Raw genomic sequence first — 16,150 nt, forward strand, 5'->3', positions numbered from 1 at the left:
ATACAGAAATGCATTGTATTGAAGAAAGTTGCATACAAAAATGTGTATATTAAGAGAAATTCAAACTAAAATGCAAATTAATTTCCATGAGGACATTCTGTGTGTGTGTGTGTGTGTGTGTGTGTGAAACCAAAATTGACTGATTTGCCCACCCTTGGACAGGACAGATGCTATTTATTCTCCCACATGTCCCCTCACTTCTCACATACACACACATCAGTGGCATGGGATAACACAACCTGAAGGCTGTGCTTTCAACATCAAGCACCACACTCAAGTTCTCCAGAGGTGAAACTATCACAGCACCAGACAGTGGCTGTATCAATGGCATTTCACCATAAAAGTGAACACTGGGCACAATTTTGGCTTTAGGTACGATCCCTGGAAAGCAACCCTGGCGTATGTTGCAGGCTTACTATATGCCAGCTGCTTCACATAGCAATTGGGTGGGTTTAAAAGAGGTTCAAACAAGTTCGGATCCTGCTTGAGGGCAGATCCCACAGGCAACTGTTTGGCCACCCTAAGAACAGGATGCTGGACCAGATCCTGCAAGCTGTTCCTGTGTTCACTTGCTGGAGTAATACAATAAATGCTTGGACTTTAGTGACCAGAGCAGGCCTGGCACCCTTACCTTTTATGACAGACCCCTTAGTTTCTGATTTTAGAAGATTATGAGGCTAAAATGGAAGAGAATAGCGGGTCTGTAGATTTCATTAATCAACAAGCTTATTCCCTCCCCATCATTTGGACACGCTTCTCAGCCTCATGGGAAAAGTTGTGTCACAGGCTCCTTCCACGTGGCCTAAATCTCCAGACCTTACTGAAGCAATTTGGCTTTCCTTGCCAGCAGGGCCCATAATTATACTGTGGTTTCCTTGGGCACTCTCTTTTGGTATGCAAACCATGGTGTCGTCTCACTTTATGACTTTGACAATTCTTCTGCAGGTGTTTTCTGTCGTTTGTTGGGGTGTTTATACTCACACGGAAAAAAGGCAAGGAATGTTTGAGAAGTTTTTATATCGACTATGGACAGATTCCTGGTAAGTTTTATCCTGGAAATATTTTGCCTGTCATCCCAATCCACACAGCTGAAAAGCATCCATGAGCAGAATGGTCAAAGGGGGGAAAAACAAACCCACATCAGATAGCTCTTCCAATCATGTTTAATAAAAATTGCTTCCCCTTAATTTCTCTTCCCATTTCCAGTAGATTTTTCTTCTTTAAAAACCTCCGAATGACTTCCATCCCATTGCCACAGTCTATCATAGCAAAACAAAATGAAGCCTGCAGTGAGAAGCCTTTTAAGAGGAACATAATTAAACTTGTTAGATTTGATTTATCATTGTTGCTCCGAGTCCTCCTTTTTTTAAAAAAAACTTCTTCTTTTAATCCCACAGGAAAGGAGATGAGGAGTAAAATACAGCCAGATTCAACCAGCTTATCCTACGGCTCTTTATGTAATGAAGGTGACTCTGTAAAGACTCAAAGCTAAGAGAATAGAGCGTTTTAAATTCCAGTTAACAAGAGAAGCTTTCCATTTATTGGCTCCGTATTCAACACCACCCTTTTATCACACTTGTTCATTACGTGTCAAGTTATTTTATCCTGACAGTTCTTATGGTTATTTAATCCTCTTTGAGGATCCCCTGGCTATCACAAATGCATTGCGGTTTAAGCCAGCTATTGTGCCTGAAAAAAAGAAGAAGCAGCAAGCAAGCAAGCAGTCATTAAATGGACCCAGGGTGTTTTCCTTCTTCAGTGGTTCTTCCTTGCTTTCCTGTAGCCAAAGTGGCTCGGGGCGGGTGGGGATGAGATAAACACACAATTGTGCAAACAGTCTCCTTGATTTCCATTTCAGTGGAACAACGTGAAGGCAGCAAATCAGAATTGCGCCTGAACTGTGGTGGCCACTGGCACATCACACATTCCCCCCCCCCCCAATGCATCATAGAAAGGACAAGAGGGCACAGATTTTCATTAAAAGGGCACACGCTATTTCTATGTTTAGATGCAAATTTAGAAATAATTGCTGTAATTTAAATAGAAATATAATACATCTTGCCAAGACTGTTGCAAGGTGACTTGTCTGCCTGCTCAGGCTGCTGTCCATACTGCTAATTGTTGATGGGTTTAGAGGACCTGTTGTCCCTTTTCATGGTTGACTTTAAGCCAGACTTGGACTAGACAGGCCTTCAGACAGAGGCTTGGCTTGTAACCGAACTTCAGACGCAGCACCTAGAGGGTGACAGGTCACCCCCAGCCTTTGAAGAAGACGGGTCTTCTCTGTAAAGTAAGACACATAAGCCACCCTACGAAGAACATATCCTCACACTCAGTGTTAAGTCATCTGGAATAATTATTCCTCCTGGATCCAGGACTCGCATTGCCCAAGCAATGCTTCACATCTTGGATGATCTGGAAAAAGGCAAGCTACGTAAATCCAAAATTGTTGTTCTGCTTATGCAAGAAGGCACAAAGGCTCTTGAGAACTCCTGTAGGACCTACCAATTAGAGTGCTCCGCAAACCCTTAAGCATTTGCAGAACAGCACTATTTCCCTTCCAATCACAGTTTCTACCCGTCCAAGTTTGGATTCAAAGCCATGTGTAGAAAGCAATAGGATTTTTATTTTTTTTAGCCCCTATCTTTAGTAACCTTTTCCAAACCCATTGGCTGGAGATGTTTCCTCTGTGGTGGGCAGCTTTGCCTAAGGATTTCCTACTGACCGGTACATGAGGTCAGAGAGATAAGTGGAGGCATCTGCACTATGTCACAGCCACCCACCCCTGCATTATTAGAGCCAACAGCATCAATTTTGATGGTGTACGAACAGGGTGGGACCATCACACACACATTACCACTAGGTGCTGGTTGTGGAGATTTACCTTAATTGCCATAAATGGAATTGCTAGCTTTCCAGGATTTCCCCCATAGGCAGTCCAAGACAATACTATATACAAGGAAGATAATGGGATGGAAACCTGGCAATTCCATTTAAGATGCTTGATATATTTTTCACATAGAATACAGCTCATCTGTGCTTCAGATGCTAACTAAAATTCAGAATGTTTGTGATGCATTTACTGCCTGCCAGCGGCGTTCATATGGCACTAGTGTTTCTCATCCACAATCATTTTTTTAGCTTGCTATATTAAAGAGACAAGAGTTTAAGCATGTTTCTGGGCATGCTGAGCCGTTCAAAGAAATGTGCTGTTCTTAGTGCCAAGTTTTCCGTTCTGAATATGTGCCTATGGGTATCAGCTATCAGAACAATTGCCAATTGCCGTGCTATTGCTGTAGTGGACAAATGTTGTAAAGGCAGCCACAAGCAGTTTCGTCTAGGGCAGAGGAGGTTTGCTCCAGGAGCAGCAGAACTTATAACTCCAGGATTGGCAAGTGCATGCAAGGATGTTGAAGGTTAAAATCAACATATTCACTTAGAATCTAGGCCAGAGCTTTCCAAATTGTGTCACGACACGTTAATGTATCGGCTGCAGTGTGTAGGTGTGTCACACAAATGCTGCCCACACTCATCCCGGGGCTGGAAAAGGGTTAGGTTTAACCTCCGGTTTGCTAGTAAAACTGAATTACTGTGTTGTGAAATGATGCATGTCTAAAAAGTGTGTCACCCACATGAAAAGTTTGGGAAGCTCTGATCTAGGCCTTGACTTCATCGCTGAAGCAAAGGCCATGTGCCACTTCACACAGAACATCAGAATGGTAGCGACTAGCTGCATTCGGCATCACGCCAGCTGCTCCGTCACTTTCTCTGTGGCTTCCTTGCTGGAAAACTGCCTGCACCTTTTAGCACCCTCCTGATTTCATGGTCAAACGAGGTCATTGTTTGTTTCCTACATATTGAATATAACCTGTCATTATAGTGAAGCGTTGTGAGTCAAAAATTCTCCCCCTTCTAGTGTGATGGCTGAAGCTTATCGTCTGGTTCTGCTCTGTTGCTGCAGCCCCAAAAAGAATTACTGCAACCTTACTAGCACTGGCTCACCCTTGTGTTGGCACAGTACTACAGGCTTGTCAAGTGTGTGTGTATGTGTGTGTGTTAGTTGTGCCTGTGCCTTTCACAGAAGTTTAAGCTGCAGGAATCAGTAGGTGCAGGTTTGCATGGCATGGAGACATGGATTATCACCTGCTAGCGGGCTACTATTAAAAGGCACAAGAGAAGAAAAAGTGGCAACCTTTTAATATGCCAAAATGCCTTGTGCTGATTGCCCTTCGCCTCACTTTTTGGTTGCTGCTGATCTCCCCTGAGTAAAGTGGTGGGGAAGGACCAGAGGCACCAGCTTAGGCAGGTGATGGGGTGGACCGATGTTGCGGGTGTGACATCAGGACACTGGAAGGAGCCAGAGGCCGAGCTGAACACAGCGGCTGCTCGGCTTCAATGGCCGGTGGCAGTGCCACTGGCAGGCGGCTATGTCAATCCTCCTTCCCCTCTGCAGCAGGAGGAGAATGAGCCTCCATGCTTTTTGGACATGCCTAGCACCAGCCCCAAAAGCATAGGGGGGGGTCAAAAGGGCTTGGGCCCCTGGAGCTGGTGTCCCTAGGAGGGACATAAAGGTAAAGGTACCCCTGACTGTTAGGTCCAGTCACGGATGACTCTGGGGTTTCGGCACACATCTCACTCTATAGGCTGAGGGAGCCAGCGTTTGTCCGCAGACAGCTTCTGGGTCATGTGGCCAGCATGACTAAGCCATTCCTGGCGAACCAGAGCAGCGCACAGAAACGCCGTTTACCTTCCCGCCATTTATCTACTTGCACTTGACATGCTTTCAAACTGCTTGCACTTGCTTGGACATGCTTGGACTTGACATTCTTTCAAACTGCTAGGTGGGCAGGGGCTGGGACTGAGCAACGGGAGCTCACCCCATCGCGGGGATTCGAACCGCTGACCTTCTGATCAGCAAGCCCTAGGCTCTGTGGTTTAGATCACATAGAGACTGACAAAAGGGAGAGGTACCCATCTCTGTTATTCTGACATTTATGCCTTCAGACATAGCACCAAGGCACATAGCCTGCTGCCACTTACAGAGGCATATCTGGGTGCTGCCCTTTCCCAGAGATTGCTCAAAGCTAATGTGCATTATATTTTACCCTTCTAAATTTGATGCATTGATGCTTCATGTTCTTAGCTGGAGAAAGATAGTTTTATTGGAGCTGCTTAAATGTGTAATTCATTTAGTTGTTTGACGTTAGGTGAACGATACATTTAATTAATTCTGTAATCATCACCATCATAAAGAGGGACCTGGAACTTAGATGTGGAAACATCTCAAAAAGAACCATGTACTGGCAGCATTGCAAATCCAGCATTCAATCCACAACCATGTTGGCTCTTAAAAAGTCAGCACCCTGATCACCCTGCAGCTCCCTGCATTTCTCAACCTGTCCCCAGATGTTGTTGGACTACAACTCCTATCACCCCTAGCTAGCAAGGCCAGAGCTCAGGGATGATGGGAGTTGTAGTCCAACAACATCTGGGGACCCACAGGTTGAGAACCACTACTCTAACACAACATTAATGAATCTAGAGTGTGTGCTGCCATACAATGAGCTATTTTACACAAGAGATGTAGGGGAGTTTCATGTCATCCTACTGGCCCCAACACCAGCAGTCCCCATCCTGGAAGAAGCTCCACATACTGAACAAGAACTGGGCACAGGAAGAGCAAACCGGAGGATACATGAAAATGCCATTCTGTATTATTTATGTTTTCTAGACACATGGGGCATATTCAGTGAAACAGATGGGCCTATGGTAGCTAGTTCAATGAGTCACACTAACGCAATGGGACTTCTCCCCAGAATAGTACATGGGGGAAGGACAAATGCTTGCGTTGACAGAATGACTGCAATAGCGCAATGTTGACTTCCACCCATGGGGTCGTATCCAATTCTAGCCCTATTCAATGTAAACCCATTGACATGAATAAACATGACTAACTTAGGTCCATTAATTTCAATGGGAGCAAAACATAGCTGGCTACAACCCATGCTTAGTGCTCTGAATAAAGCATGCAACAGGAATCCAAGAACCTGCTTGCATTCCTCTGCCTATGGTGCACATGTGCATAAAAGAGGAGAAAATATGCATGTGCAGCTCACACTGGATGAAGAGCATCACTCAGAAAGCCCAGCCCACATGGCTCTTGCAACTGATCCCAGGGCTGCATTCACACAATCCTAGCAGAAAATCAGCAATAGCACCAAGCAGCTGCTTAGGAATGATAGTAGGTGGGTGAGCTTTGGTCCCTGGTCCTAAGCACACATCTAAGAAATATTTTTTTCAGAGCATCAAAGGCACTTTTGTTAGTCTTTAAGGTGCCACAGGACTCTTTGCTGTTTTTAATGTAATGCGTCCAGGATTACATTGCAAATCATTTGAATTAGCAGAACGGCAATATCATGACTAAAATGCTTACTTTGACCGAATTCCCAGCAGACCTTTCCTCCGCTGTCCAGCTTCGCATGTGTTCCTTGAGAAGCCTACAGCGATTTGCTCTGCGATTGGGATGACTCATTTGCTAATGGCTATTTTGCGACCAAAACCTCTTCCAGTGAACCAGGGTTACTGCTCTTTTCCACACATAACATGAAAAATATCCTTCCACCAAGCAGAGTGAGCTCTAGCACATCTGCTGGAACTTGGCTCTCGTTCACTTAAGCATTACACATGCCCTTTGGTAAAGCAAACCACCTGTTGCCTGCGCACAATTTAGCCCCAAGCGCTCTAAATGTTTCTCTGAGGAGGAAATCCATCCAAACCACTGATGGGGAGTGACAACCTTGGCATTCTTTTCTACTCCATTTGCTGGTGTGCCATTTATTGTACTCTCCAAAGAGCCCTGCGGTCTTTAGCCTAGTTTTTGCCCCTGCAACGAAAACAAAATGGGTTCACACGATGCCAAAAGCAAACAGATTCTGCATTTCCCATTTATTAAGTTCTCTCGTTTCCCAAGTGGGAGCAAAATTCCCTCTTTTCCCCCATGTCACCATTCCAGAGCCTAAGAACGTACGTGGTAAATAAGGTTGGGGGGAGGGAGGGTTAACATCCTACACTTTGCAACGTGATATGGTTAAATAAGCTGCTATGCTAATCTAGGCTGTGCTGTATTTTGTTTCTGGTGCGAGGCCAAAAATTTACTCGTACTTAAATATTATATTTTTAGAAACATAAGCTAATCAGTAAGAGTGTGCCAGAAGTCCGTTTCAGGCCAGATCGTTTGAGGAATAAAGTTACTAGAATGTATTTTTGCTGACATTTTGTGAGGTTACTGGTGTTTCCTTTCACTTAGACCCCTGCGTGGTGAGAGATCTGAAGATGACCATGTCAAAGCATAACTGCGAGGCAGGTTGAGTTTCTACTGGCTGTGGTAAATCGTTGTTCTCAGCATGAGGAAGGGGGATGCTGGAGAAATGTTTGCCAGATGAAAGTGAAGGTGGCCTTTTCTGTTGAACTTCCGTCGAAACAAACATTTAGAATCCACGCTTGGATTCCTTGAAAGCTGTGTGTATCCCAAAATCAGGCCCATGCACTCACTAAAGTTGACAAGAGTTTTTTGAGACAGGGGAATATGAGTAACTGCATCTCTCAACCACCTAAAGAACATTGAGCATGATGCCCATGACCACCCAAGCACACTGTTTGTCCAATTCTCCCGGGGCTCTTGAGAGTATGCACCTGAAGCAATTTCAGCACTGTGGGAAAATCTTATGGCAGTTGTGTGCACTTGAAGAAGAAGAAGAAGAGGAGGAGGAGGAGGAGGAGGAGGAGGAGGAAGAAGAAGAGTTTGGATTTGATATCCCGCTTTATCACTATCCGAAGGAGTCTCAAAGTGGCTAACATTCTCCTTTCCCTTCCTCCTCCACAACAAACAAACTGTGAGGTGAGTGAGGCTGAGAGACTTCAGATAAGTGTCACTAGCCCAAGGTCACCCAGCAGCTGCATGTGGAGGAGTGGAGACGCGAACCCGGTTCACCAGATTACGAGTCTACCGCTCTTAACCACTACACTACACTGGCAAATCTTGTCAAGCTCAAGTGCCATGTTTAGGAACTGGCTTTAAGAATAGTGTCATGTGAGTTGCTAGGGACTTGTAGGGACTCCAGCAATGCTTGCATCCAGGCTGCTGAAAATCCCAAACGAAGAACTCCAAGCATGTGTAGGACTCTCCACCATCCTTAGAACAGGGAGCAGGGGACAGCTGGTAGAATACGTATAACCTTCACTGCTTATAAAAGCTCTTAGCTGCATTTCATTGCCTCATTTCCAAAACAGATCTATCTACATATGCTAAAATTGCCCTCCTCCAGAGTCCTGAGGCACAACTGGGACAAGCAAGTATTTTAATGCTCTTGCTTTAAAATTTATGGCCGAGGCTACAGCGCAGCTTTTTTCCCTGGCTGCTCCAGCTAATAAAAGTGGCTCTGATGTGATCTGTTTGTCTGTTTGCTCCATCTACAATATTATTCCAACAATGTCACCACAGGCAGTAATGATACATTCTGTTAATAATAATAAAAAAGGAACCAAATGGAGATATTTTTACAAGATAAAATATAGCACACAATTAAAATTCCCCTTCGAAATAAAAAACAACAACAACAAACATCTGTTTTCCTAATAGCAGGGTTGTATCAAATCTATCTTGTAAAAAGAAGGCATTCATGACCTTTGGGAATTTAAAAATCCACACATTTTTATAGCCTTCTGCAACCATAAATAAGTAATTTGCATATTCCCCAGCAGACATAGACAAACCATCTGCAACAGCCTCCAAAACTTGTAGATTCCTCAACGGATGCCAAGATGCGAGAATCTGCATGTAGACGTCTTTGAGCAATAGGTTTCCATGGGTGACTTCTAAGTAAGAGGGGCCCACATCTTGGCAAAGGAATATGTGGCTCACTTTCTTTCTGCTTTGGATCTCACTATGCAATTGGGGGGATGGGGCATGGTTATGTTTAGTGTTATTTTTCTTGAAACAGAGGTGCCAGAATTCACCATGAACACCTCCCATGTTGTGTTATAATGGCAATGGCGTCCACCTAGTGGCATAGCGTTGGTTGCCAGTGCCCGGGGTGAGTGCATGTCAGGCAGGGTGTGCCAACCCAGCTCTCGCCGCCACTGCCAGAGTGACCCCACTCCCACCGGAGCAGAGCAGGGCTGCGCTGAACCGCTTGCCCTCCAGTCCCAGTGGGACAGGAGCCTGGCCGGCTGGCATGGCCCCTGGCAGGTGGGTAGGGCCACATGGGGCCATCTGTGTGGGCATGCCTTGTTCAGCCCCCCCCCCAAATTGTGCACCTGGAGCAATGCCTCTCCCCCAGCACCCCCCATGTTGTGCCCCTGTGCCCACCTGAGAGGTGCCGAAACTGAGTTCTGGTGAGTTCCAGCTGGAAAAAACCCCCATTGTTATGTTCATTCGGTTCATTCATTTATCTGACTTTCGTAAAGCCTTGTTCTGCATGCGGGATGGCTTTGCCCAGTGGCCCATGGCTTGGAAAGAGGTGGAGAGGCAGAGTTCTTTTTTTAAAAGCAGAAAATGGCAAGATAAGAGCCCTGCTTGTTCAGACCACTGGCCAATCTTGATCTACCATCTTGTTTCTTATCCAACAACCTGCCGCTCCTTCACAGTTTCTCTGAGCCTTTGAGTTCACATCCAATGCTATGAACAAGAAATATCTATTATAATTATTTATATGCCGCCTCTTAAGGAGACAAATCCTTCCAATGTGAGTTGCAAGCAAAAACAAATTACCTTGATAGAATCACAACGAAGCATTATCAAAGCATCTGCAGATGTTAGTCTGTGGGCAGAAAACTGCAGCGAACAGGAAGCCACGGGCTCTTATGCTTCCTGTCCCCACACCCCCGTGCCCCCTTATGCCCCCAAATCACTATGAACACATATAATTTATAAAGAAAATTCAGCTCTACAGACTGCATTCGTTTGACAATTGCTCTTAACTCCCACTGGATGACGGGCAAACAGGAACTCAGGACACATGGCACTTAAAGGTTGCTTAGTTACAATCAACATGCTTTCTGTGGGATTAAAAGTAGATTTTTGAAAATCTGATTACAGAGCGTATTTAAGTCCTTCCCTGTACTCGTCCTGATGTTCCTATGCATCTCTTCATCTGCTTTCCTTTGGAAAGATCTGGTTATAGTTCTTAGCTAATTTGATACATTTTTGTGATATAATTTGGAGTCCCTTGATATATTTGCCAACTAACTTACAAGAACTATTGCACCGCGAAAGTATTCGGGAAGCCTGGATGCAATTAATATGCTGACAAAATGGCTTGCAGAAAGCAGTTCTGGTTTCGTTAACTCTTTAAACTTGGCAACAGACAAAAACACCTCAACCAAAGTGTCCACATTACCGCAGCAAGTTGGTCACGTCTTTTGAAAGCCACATTGCATTGGGAATACTAATCTGGGGGGAGTCTCTAGGTGTGTGGACCACATGTGCTGTTTTGCATATGACAGTCTGCTGTGTGGGCCTGATCTTACGTGCGGGGCAGTGCTGCCAAGCATAGCAATAATCAGCCCAGATCAGACAAACTGCTGGTGGTCATTTCTAGTAGACTTTTTTATTAATTTGTCCTTATTTGTTAGCACAAAGCTTGTGGGGAGGTTATACGATGTTGGCTGCTTATGGAACATCCGTGCCAATTTGTTTGTGGGGAGGTTATACAACGCTATGCCAAGCAATTGTTATCCCACGATTTTCAGTTTGCTTTCCTTCCCACAAAAAGTCCAGATCCTGGTTTTTGGAAGCAGTGTCATTGGGCAATTGCACAACCTGAACTTGCCCCTATTTGACAGCATCACACCTGCACAATAGTGACATTTTGGAAACATCCTTGGTCAAGTTGGGACCAAATCTAACAAAACTATGCAACTTGAGAGGAGGGGAAACACCTGATGTAACTGTGAGCCCTTGTGTGTACCTGTTGACACTTAGCACAGAGGTCTCAGCTCAGCATTAAGATCCTATCCTGGCACCATTGCTTTTTTCACTGTTATGGGCCATAGGCAACCACAAAGAAGTCACGGATATAAATCTTCCAGTTCTTAAAAATGGCTCTTTCAAGTCTCAGACATCAACTGTTCCACTAGTGAAAAACAAGTAAGGAATAAAGGGGCTTATTATGACCGCAGCATAATTAGGGGTATTTTATTGAACTCAGAATGGACAAAGGAAGCTGCCTTCTACCAGACTATTTGTCTGTATAACCAAACAGTGTCTACTCTGAACCTGCAAAGTCACTGACAGACAGGCAAGATCTCTTAAATTACCTTAATCTTTTTAACTGAAGACGCCAGAGCCCTAACGCACCAGCAGAACACATGCAGAAGGATCCAAAGCCCACTTCTCAGCACCTCAGGTCGAAAGATCATTGTCTGAAGCCTTAGGGAACTGACACTCATTATCTATGTGTGCTTCACATGTTTTTATTATTTATTTAATTTATATACCGCCCTATACCCGGATGCTAATATTGTAAGCAGGGATGGGGGAAGCTGTGACCCTCCAACTGTTCTTAGACTACAATTCCCATCACCCCATGACCATTGGTTATGCTGGTAGGAACAACAATTTCTGGGTGGCCACAAATTCCTCCATCCCTTATCTTAGCAGTAGTTTTGGCAAAGATTCCCCTTGCATCCTTTGCTGTGATCAAGCTGGCTTTGGACCAGACCAATTAACCTCAGATATGACACTCTTCTTGATCATCCATGTTCACTACAACAGAAAAGACTTACCTTTTAGTGTCCCTCACCAGAGGGAGAGGGGGGAAATGCTGTTGATGGATTTCCCTGGGAAGAAAGGCTGTGAAACCGCTCTGGAAATTGTAGCTCTGAGAGGGGAAAAGGGGTCTCCCGACAACTCTTGGCGCCTTTAAGAAATTACACTGATTCCCATGATTCTTTGGGGGAAACCATGGCTGCTTAAAGAGGTATGATACTGCTTTAAATGTATAGTGCAGATGGTTAAAGGGCCATAAATGGCAACTCTTTAACAATGGGAAATAGCAGTGCGTAAGCAGAAATGCTTGTGATATATATTCAGAGTGGGATATATATCACATAGCATTTCAGCTTATTCTGGCAACCAGATGGAGAGGACAACTCAGCGCAGTCTTCTGATTGTTCTAGGGTGGACTTGATTTCTTGTCAAAAACCACCCCCATATAAAAAATTTTTTGCTCGGCTTTAGATTCATAGGCTGAAATGCCCTTCCTGCTCCATGTCAACGTGGCTGTGCAGTGTCAAATACCTAAATAAGGATTTCATCAATACTCCTAACTCGAAGTCACCAAGTTAGCACGTACACCCCATGTTCAAAATAATAACTGGGAAACTGGCCAGCAAAGGGAATCAAATATGTAAGTGGATTTAAAAGAAACCAGGATATATTAGCGAATTTTGCAAAACGGAAGCTTGTATTTCCCCCAAGAGCCAAAGTGTTAATTCGGGAGAATGCTACCTCCTTACCAAACCATCTCACCCCAAGGCCTGCACCATCTCTATGGCATCTAAGTAACTGGCTAAATGTATTTCCTGGGTTTCTAAGTACATGTTGAGCAGCTCCCCAAGATGAAATGGGGCGGGGGGAGTCATGCAACATACAGAGTGTGAAAAAAATATGGTAAATTAACATATCAAAATCCACACCAGATTACTATATAAAATTAACTTGGATCCAAATGACAATGGTTTGCTGGAAACCTAGATGCACACACTTGATACACCAGAATGCAAGCACTGCAAAATTTAAGACTGAAACAGTCATTTTATTCTAGGCTTCCTATACCGCATTTAAATCTAGATTACAATGTTACTTGTTGTCGTTTAGTTGTTTAGTCGTGTCTGACTCTTTGTGACCCCATGGACCAGAGCACACCAGGCACTCCTGTCTTCCACTGCCTCCACAGTTTGGTCAAACTCATGCTGGTAGCTTCGAGAACACTGTCCAACCATCTCATCCTCTGTCGTCCCCTTCTCTCCCCTTCTCCTTGTGCCCTCCATCTTTCCCAACATCAGGGTCTTTTCCAGGGAGTCTTCTCTTCTCATGAGGTGGCCAAAGTATTGGAGCCTCAGCTTCAGGATCTGTCCTTCCAGTGAGCACTCAGGGCTGATTTCCTTCAGAATGGAGAGGTTTGATCTTCTTGCAGTCCATGAGACTCTCAAGAGTCTCCTCCAGCACCATAATTCAAAAGCATCAATTCTTCGGCGATCAGCCTTCTTGATGGTCCAGCTCTCACTTCCATACATCACTACTGGGAAAACCATAGCTTTAACTATACGGACCTTTGTTGGCAAGATGATGTCTCACAATGTTATAATGACTAGCAAATCTGGACTGCCAACCAAAGAACAGTAGAAAACAGATCATCAGGACTTCCTCAATTGCCAAATCAATGAAGCAATCATTTGCTGGAAACCACAGATGGGGAAAGTGCTCTTGAGGCTGAGGCATCTGGTTGGCCACTGTGAGAAGATGGACTAAATGGGCCATTGGCCTGATTCAGCAGGCTCTTATGTTCACTCCAGGCTTTACTTATTGCAATTAGTCAAAAGTGCAGCTAAAGGAACAAATGCTACATATGAAGAGACAGGACAGGCAGAAGTCAAGGAAGCGTGGTCCCAGCTCTGCAACTCCCATCATCCCCGACCAGTGGCCATGCTGGCCGTGGCTGATGGGAGCTGGAGTTCAACAGTATCTGGCAGCCACTAAGTTGTGCAGTGCTGCCCATCGTGAGCCAAATATAGGAGGCTATGTGCTAAGGCAGGGCTGGGGAACCTGTGGGCCGCCAGACGTCATTCCCTATCGCCCTTGACCGCTGGGGCTGATGGGAGATGGAGTCCAACAGCATTCAGGGGGCCACAACTTCCCATCCCTGGCTTAAGGGATAGACAGGGCAACAGCAAATCCTTCCGTTCTTCTTTAGGGAATCAAGAAGCAAGGTGTAATTAGCCTCACCACTGGCAACTGTTAATGACTTATCTCACTGTGTTCTGGAGACAAAAGCCCATGCTAGTAAGCCAATAAAAATTGTTGGCTTTAAAAAGGAAGAATGAAAAAGAGGTAGTTCAAAACAAACATGATAAAGAGCCTTGGAACTGTCTTTGAATGGGAAACAATTCAAAAGGTTGACTGAAATCCATCATTGCTGACCTGAGAAAAACACGCTCAGCCTATTTAAAGGTTTTTATTATTTGCACATGGTTATAGGACGCGTTAGATTCAAAACCAGCCATTGTTTTTCCTATGGGGACATCTTGTGGCCATTTTCAATGCTGGCAGCACCGTTACTTGAAACAAGACTATTGCTGTGGCTTCTGCAAATAAGAAAAACCCAAGAACCAGACACCACCACCAAATAACCAGTTGTAAGCTCCTTAAGCTGCCGCAACCTGCTTCCTGTCTAGCAAGCAGGTGCACTGTGTCAGGCTTAGCACAGGAATGACAAATGTCCCTTAATGAGCTACATGGAAGCGCCAGTGACCCAGCGCACAACAAAGAGTCTTTTCTGCAAAGCAGCTAATTAGGAGGACATCTAGCTGGAACTAAGGAGTCTACAATGCATGGCAAATGCAGCCTTTGAGAAACCCCACCAGCAACTAATCCATCCAGAGCACATCAGTATCTGAATTATTTAACTCCAAGACAAATAGCATTAACCCATGTTTCTCCTCTGTCCACAGCAGCCACTTAGCGAACTTAAGTACCTTGAAGCAGCTGAAAACATGCCAAAGCAGAACCTTCAGTTTCTACAGTTAAAAGCTTTTTGATGTTAAGCAAGCCTGAAATACAAGCTGCCCTGGACTTCTTTTGGAGGAAGTCAGTTAGATCAAGCCCTTCCTTTTATTATTATGCTGAAAGGTTGTGTATTTTATATACTGGATTTTTGAATGGTGTTTATTGTGTCAACCTAAGCCAAACCTTGGGACGCGGGTGGCACTGTGGGTTAAACCAAAGAGCCTAGGACTTGCCAATCAGAAGGCCAGCGGGGTGAGCTCCCGTTGCTCGGTCCCTGCTCCTGCCAACCTAGCAGTTTGAAAGCATGTCAAAGTGCAAGTAGATAAATAGGTACCGCTCTGGCGGGAAGGTACACAGCATTTCCATGCGCTGCTCTGGTTCGCCAGAAGTGGCTCAGTCATGCTGCCCACATGACCTGGAAGCTGTACGCCGGCTCCCTCGGCCAATAAAGTGAGATGAGCACCGCAACCCCAGAGTCGGTCACGACTGGACCTAATTGTCAGGGGTCCCTTTACCTTTAAGCCAAACCTTAGTTTAGTGCAAGTTCACAAATGCTCGCAGTCGCGTTGTTTCTCCTCAATCCTTTTTGTTACTGTAAATGCTAAGATAAGCCAAGACTTGGTTTAGACTTGAGCACCATCTCAACCACGGCTTGCAGTTAAGCTTGTATTACAGTGGTACCTTGGGTTACATACGCTTCAGGTTACAGACTCCGCTAACCCAGAAATATTACCTCGGGTTAAGAACTTTGCTTCAGGATGAGAACAGAAATTGTGCTCCGGCAGCGCGGGAGGCCCCATTAGCTAAAGTGGTGCTTCAGGTTAAGAACAGTTTCAGGTTAAGAATGGAGCTCCGGAACAAATTAAGTACTTAACCCGGGGTACCACTGTATTAGGTATTTTGTGTTCTCGTTTGTATTTTTGTGTTATGAACCGTCCTGTGATCGTCAGAAGAATGGCAATATGTGAATTAAATAATTAAATAAACAAATTCTCACCGTGGTTTGGCTTAATGTGGTGTGCAAAATGTGTCTCTGTGGTGAGTTGCCATAAGCCATTCTTCCTTATTTTGCCCAGGCAAAGCCCAACTCAGTCATGAAACTCATGAGCCAATCACAATTTCTCAAGCACAACCTATCTCAAAGGCTTGCCGGGGGTGGGGTGCGGAGAGAATCATGTATCGTAAGCAAACCTGAACTCCTTAGAGGAGGAGGATGATGATGATGATGATGATGATGATGTCAGTTAAAAGCATGCAGCTCATGCAGTTTAAACTAGTCACATTATCTTATACTCCAATATGGAAGATGCCGTTACTCAACACTGATCCTCTCTCTTTGACACTGTTGCTCCAGCAGAGCCATCA

At 44.8% G+C, this 16,150-nt stretch overlaps 1 protein-coding gene and 1 long non-coding RNA gene across 3 annotated transcripts in view; one reads left to right on the plus strand and one right to left on the minus strand.

The window, feature by feature from the left end:
* Positions 1–1,516, plus strand: part of NIPAL2 (NIPA like domain containing 2) — a 39,562-nt gene extending 38,046 nt beyond the window's left edge. For both annotated transcript variants that reach the window (XM_053395575.1, XM_053395574.1), the window contains 2 exons: positions 946–1,040; positions 1,398–1,516. In XM_053395575.1, coding sequence (XP_053251550.1) covers positions 946–1,040; positions 1,398–1,492 — 190 coding nt within the window. In that variant the 3' untranslated portion in view covers positions 1,493–1,516. The remainder of the gene's footprint in view (positions 1–945; positions 1,041–1,397) is intronic.
* A 12,703-nt stretch (positions 1,517–14,219) lies between these two features.
* Positions 14,220–15,884, minus strand: LOC128417208 (uncharacterized). The gene is made up of 2 exons (XR_008331409.1): positions 15,314–15,884; positions 14,220–14,968 (listed from the first exon to the last, which is right to left on the minus strand). It is a non-coding gene; the product is annotated as an uncharacterized LOC128417208 (long non-coding RNA).
* Between the last annotated feature and the right edge of the window lie 266 nt (positions 15,885–16,150).

Source organism: Podarcis raffonei, chromosome 7 (genome assembly GCF_027172205.1).
Source record: "Podarcis raffonei isolate rPodRaf1 chromosome 7, rPodRaf1.pri, whole genome shotgun sequence".
In the NCBI taxonomy this organism is placed as follows: Eukaryota; Metazoa; Chordata; class Lepidosauria; order Squamata; family Lacertidae; genus Podarcis; species Podarcis raffonei.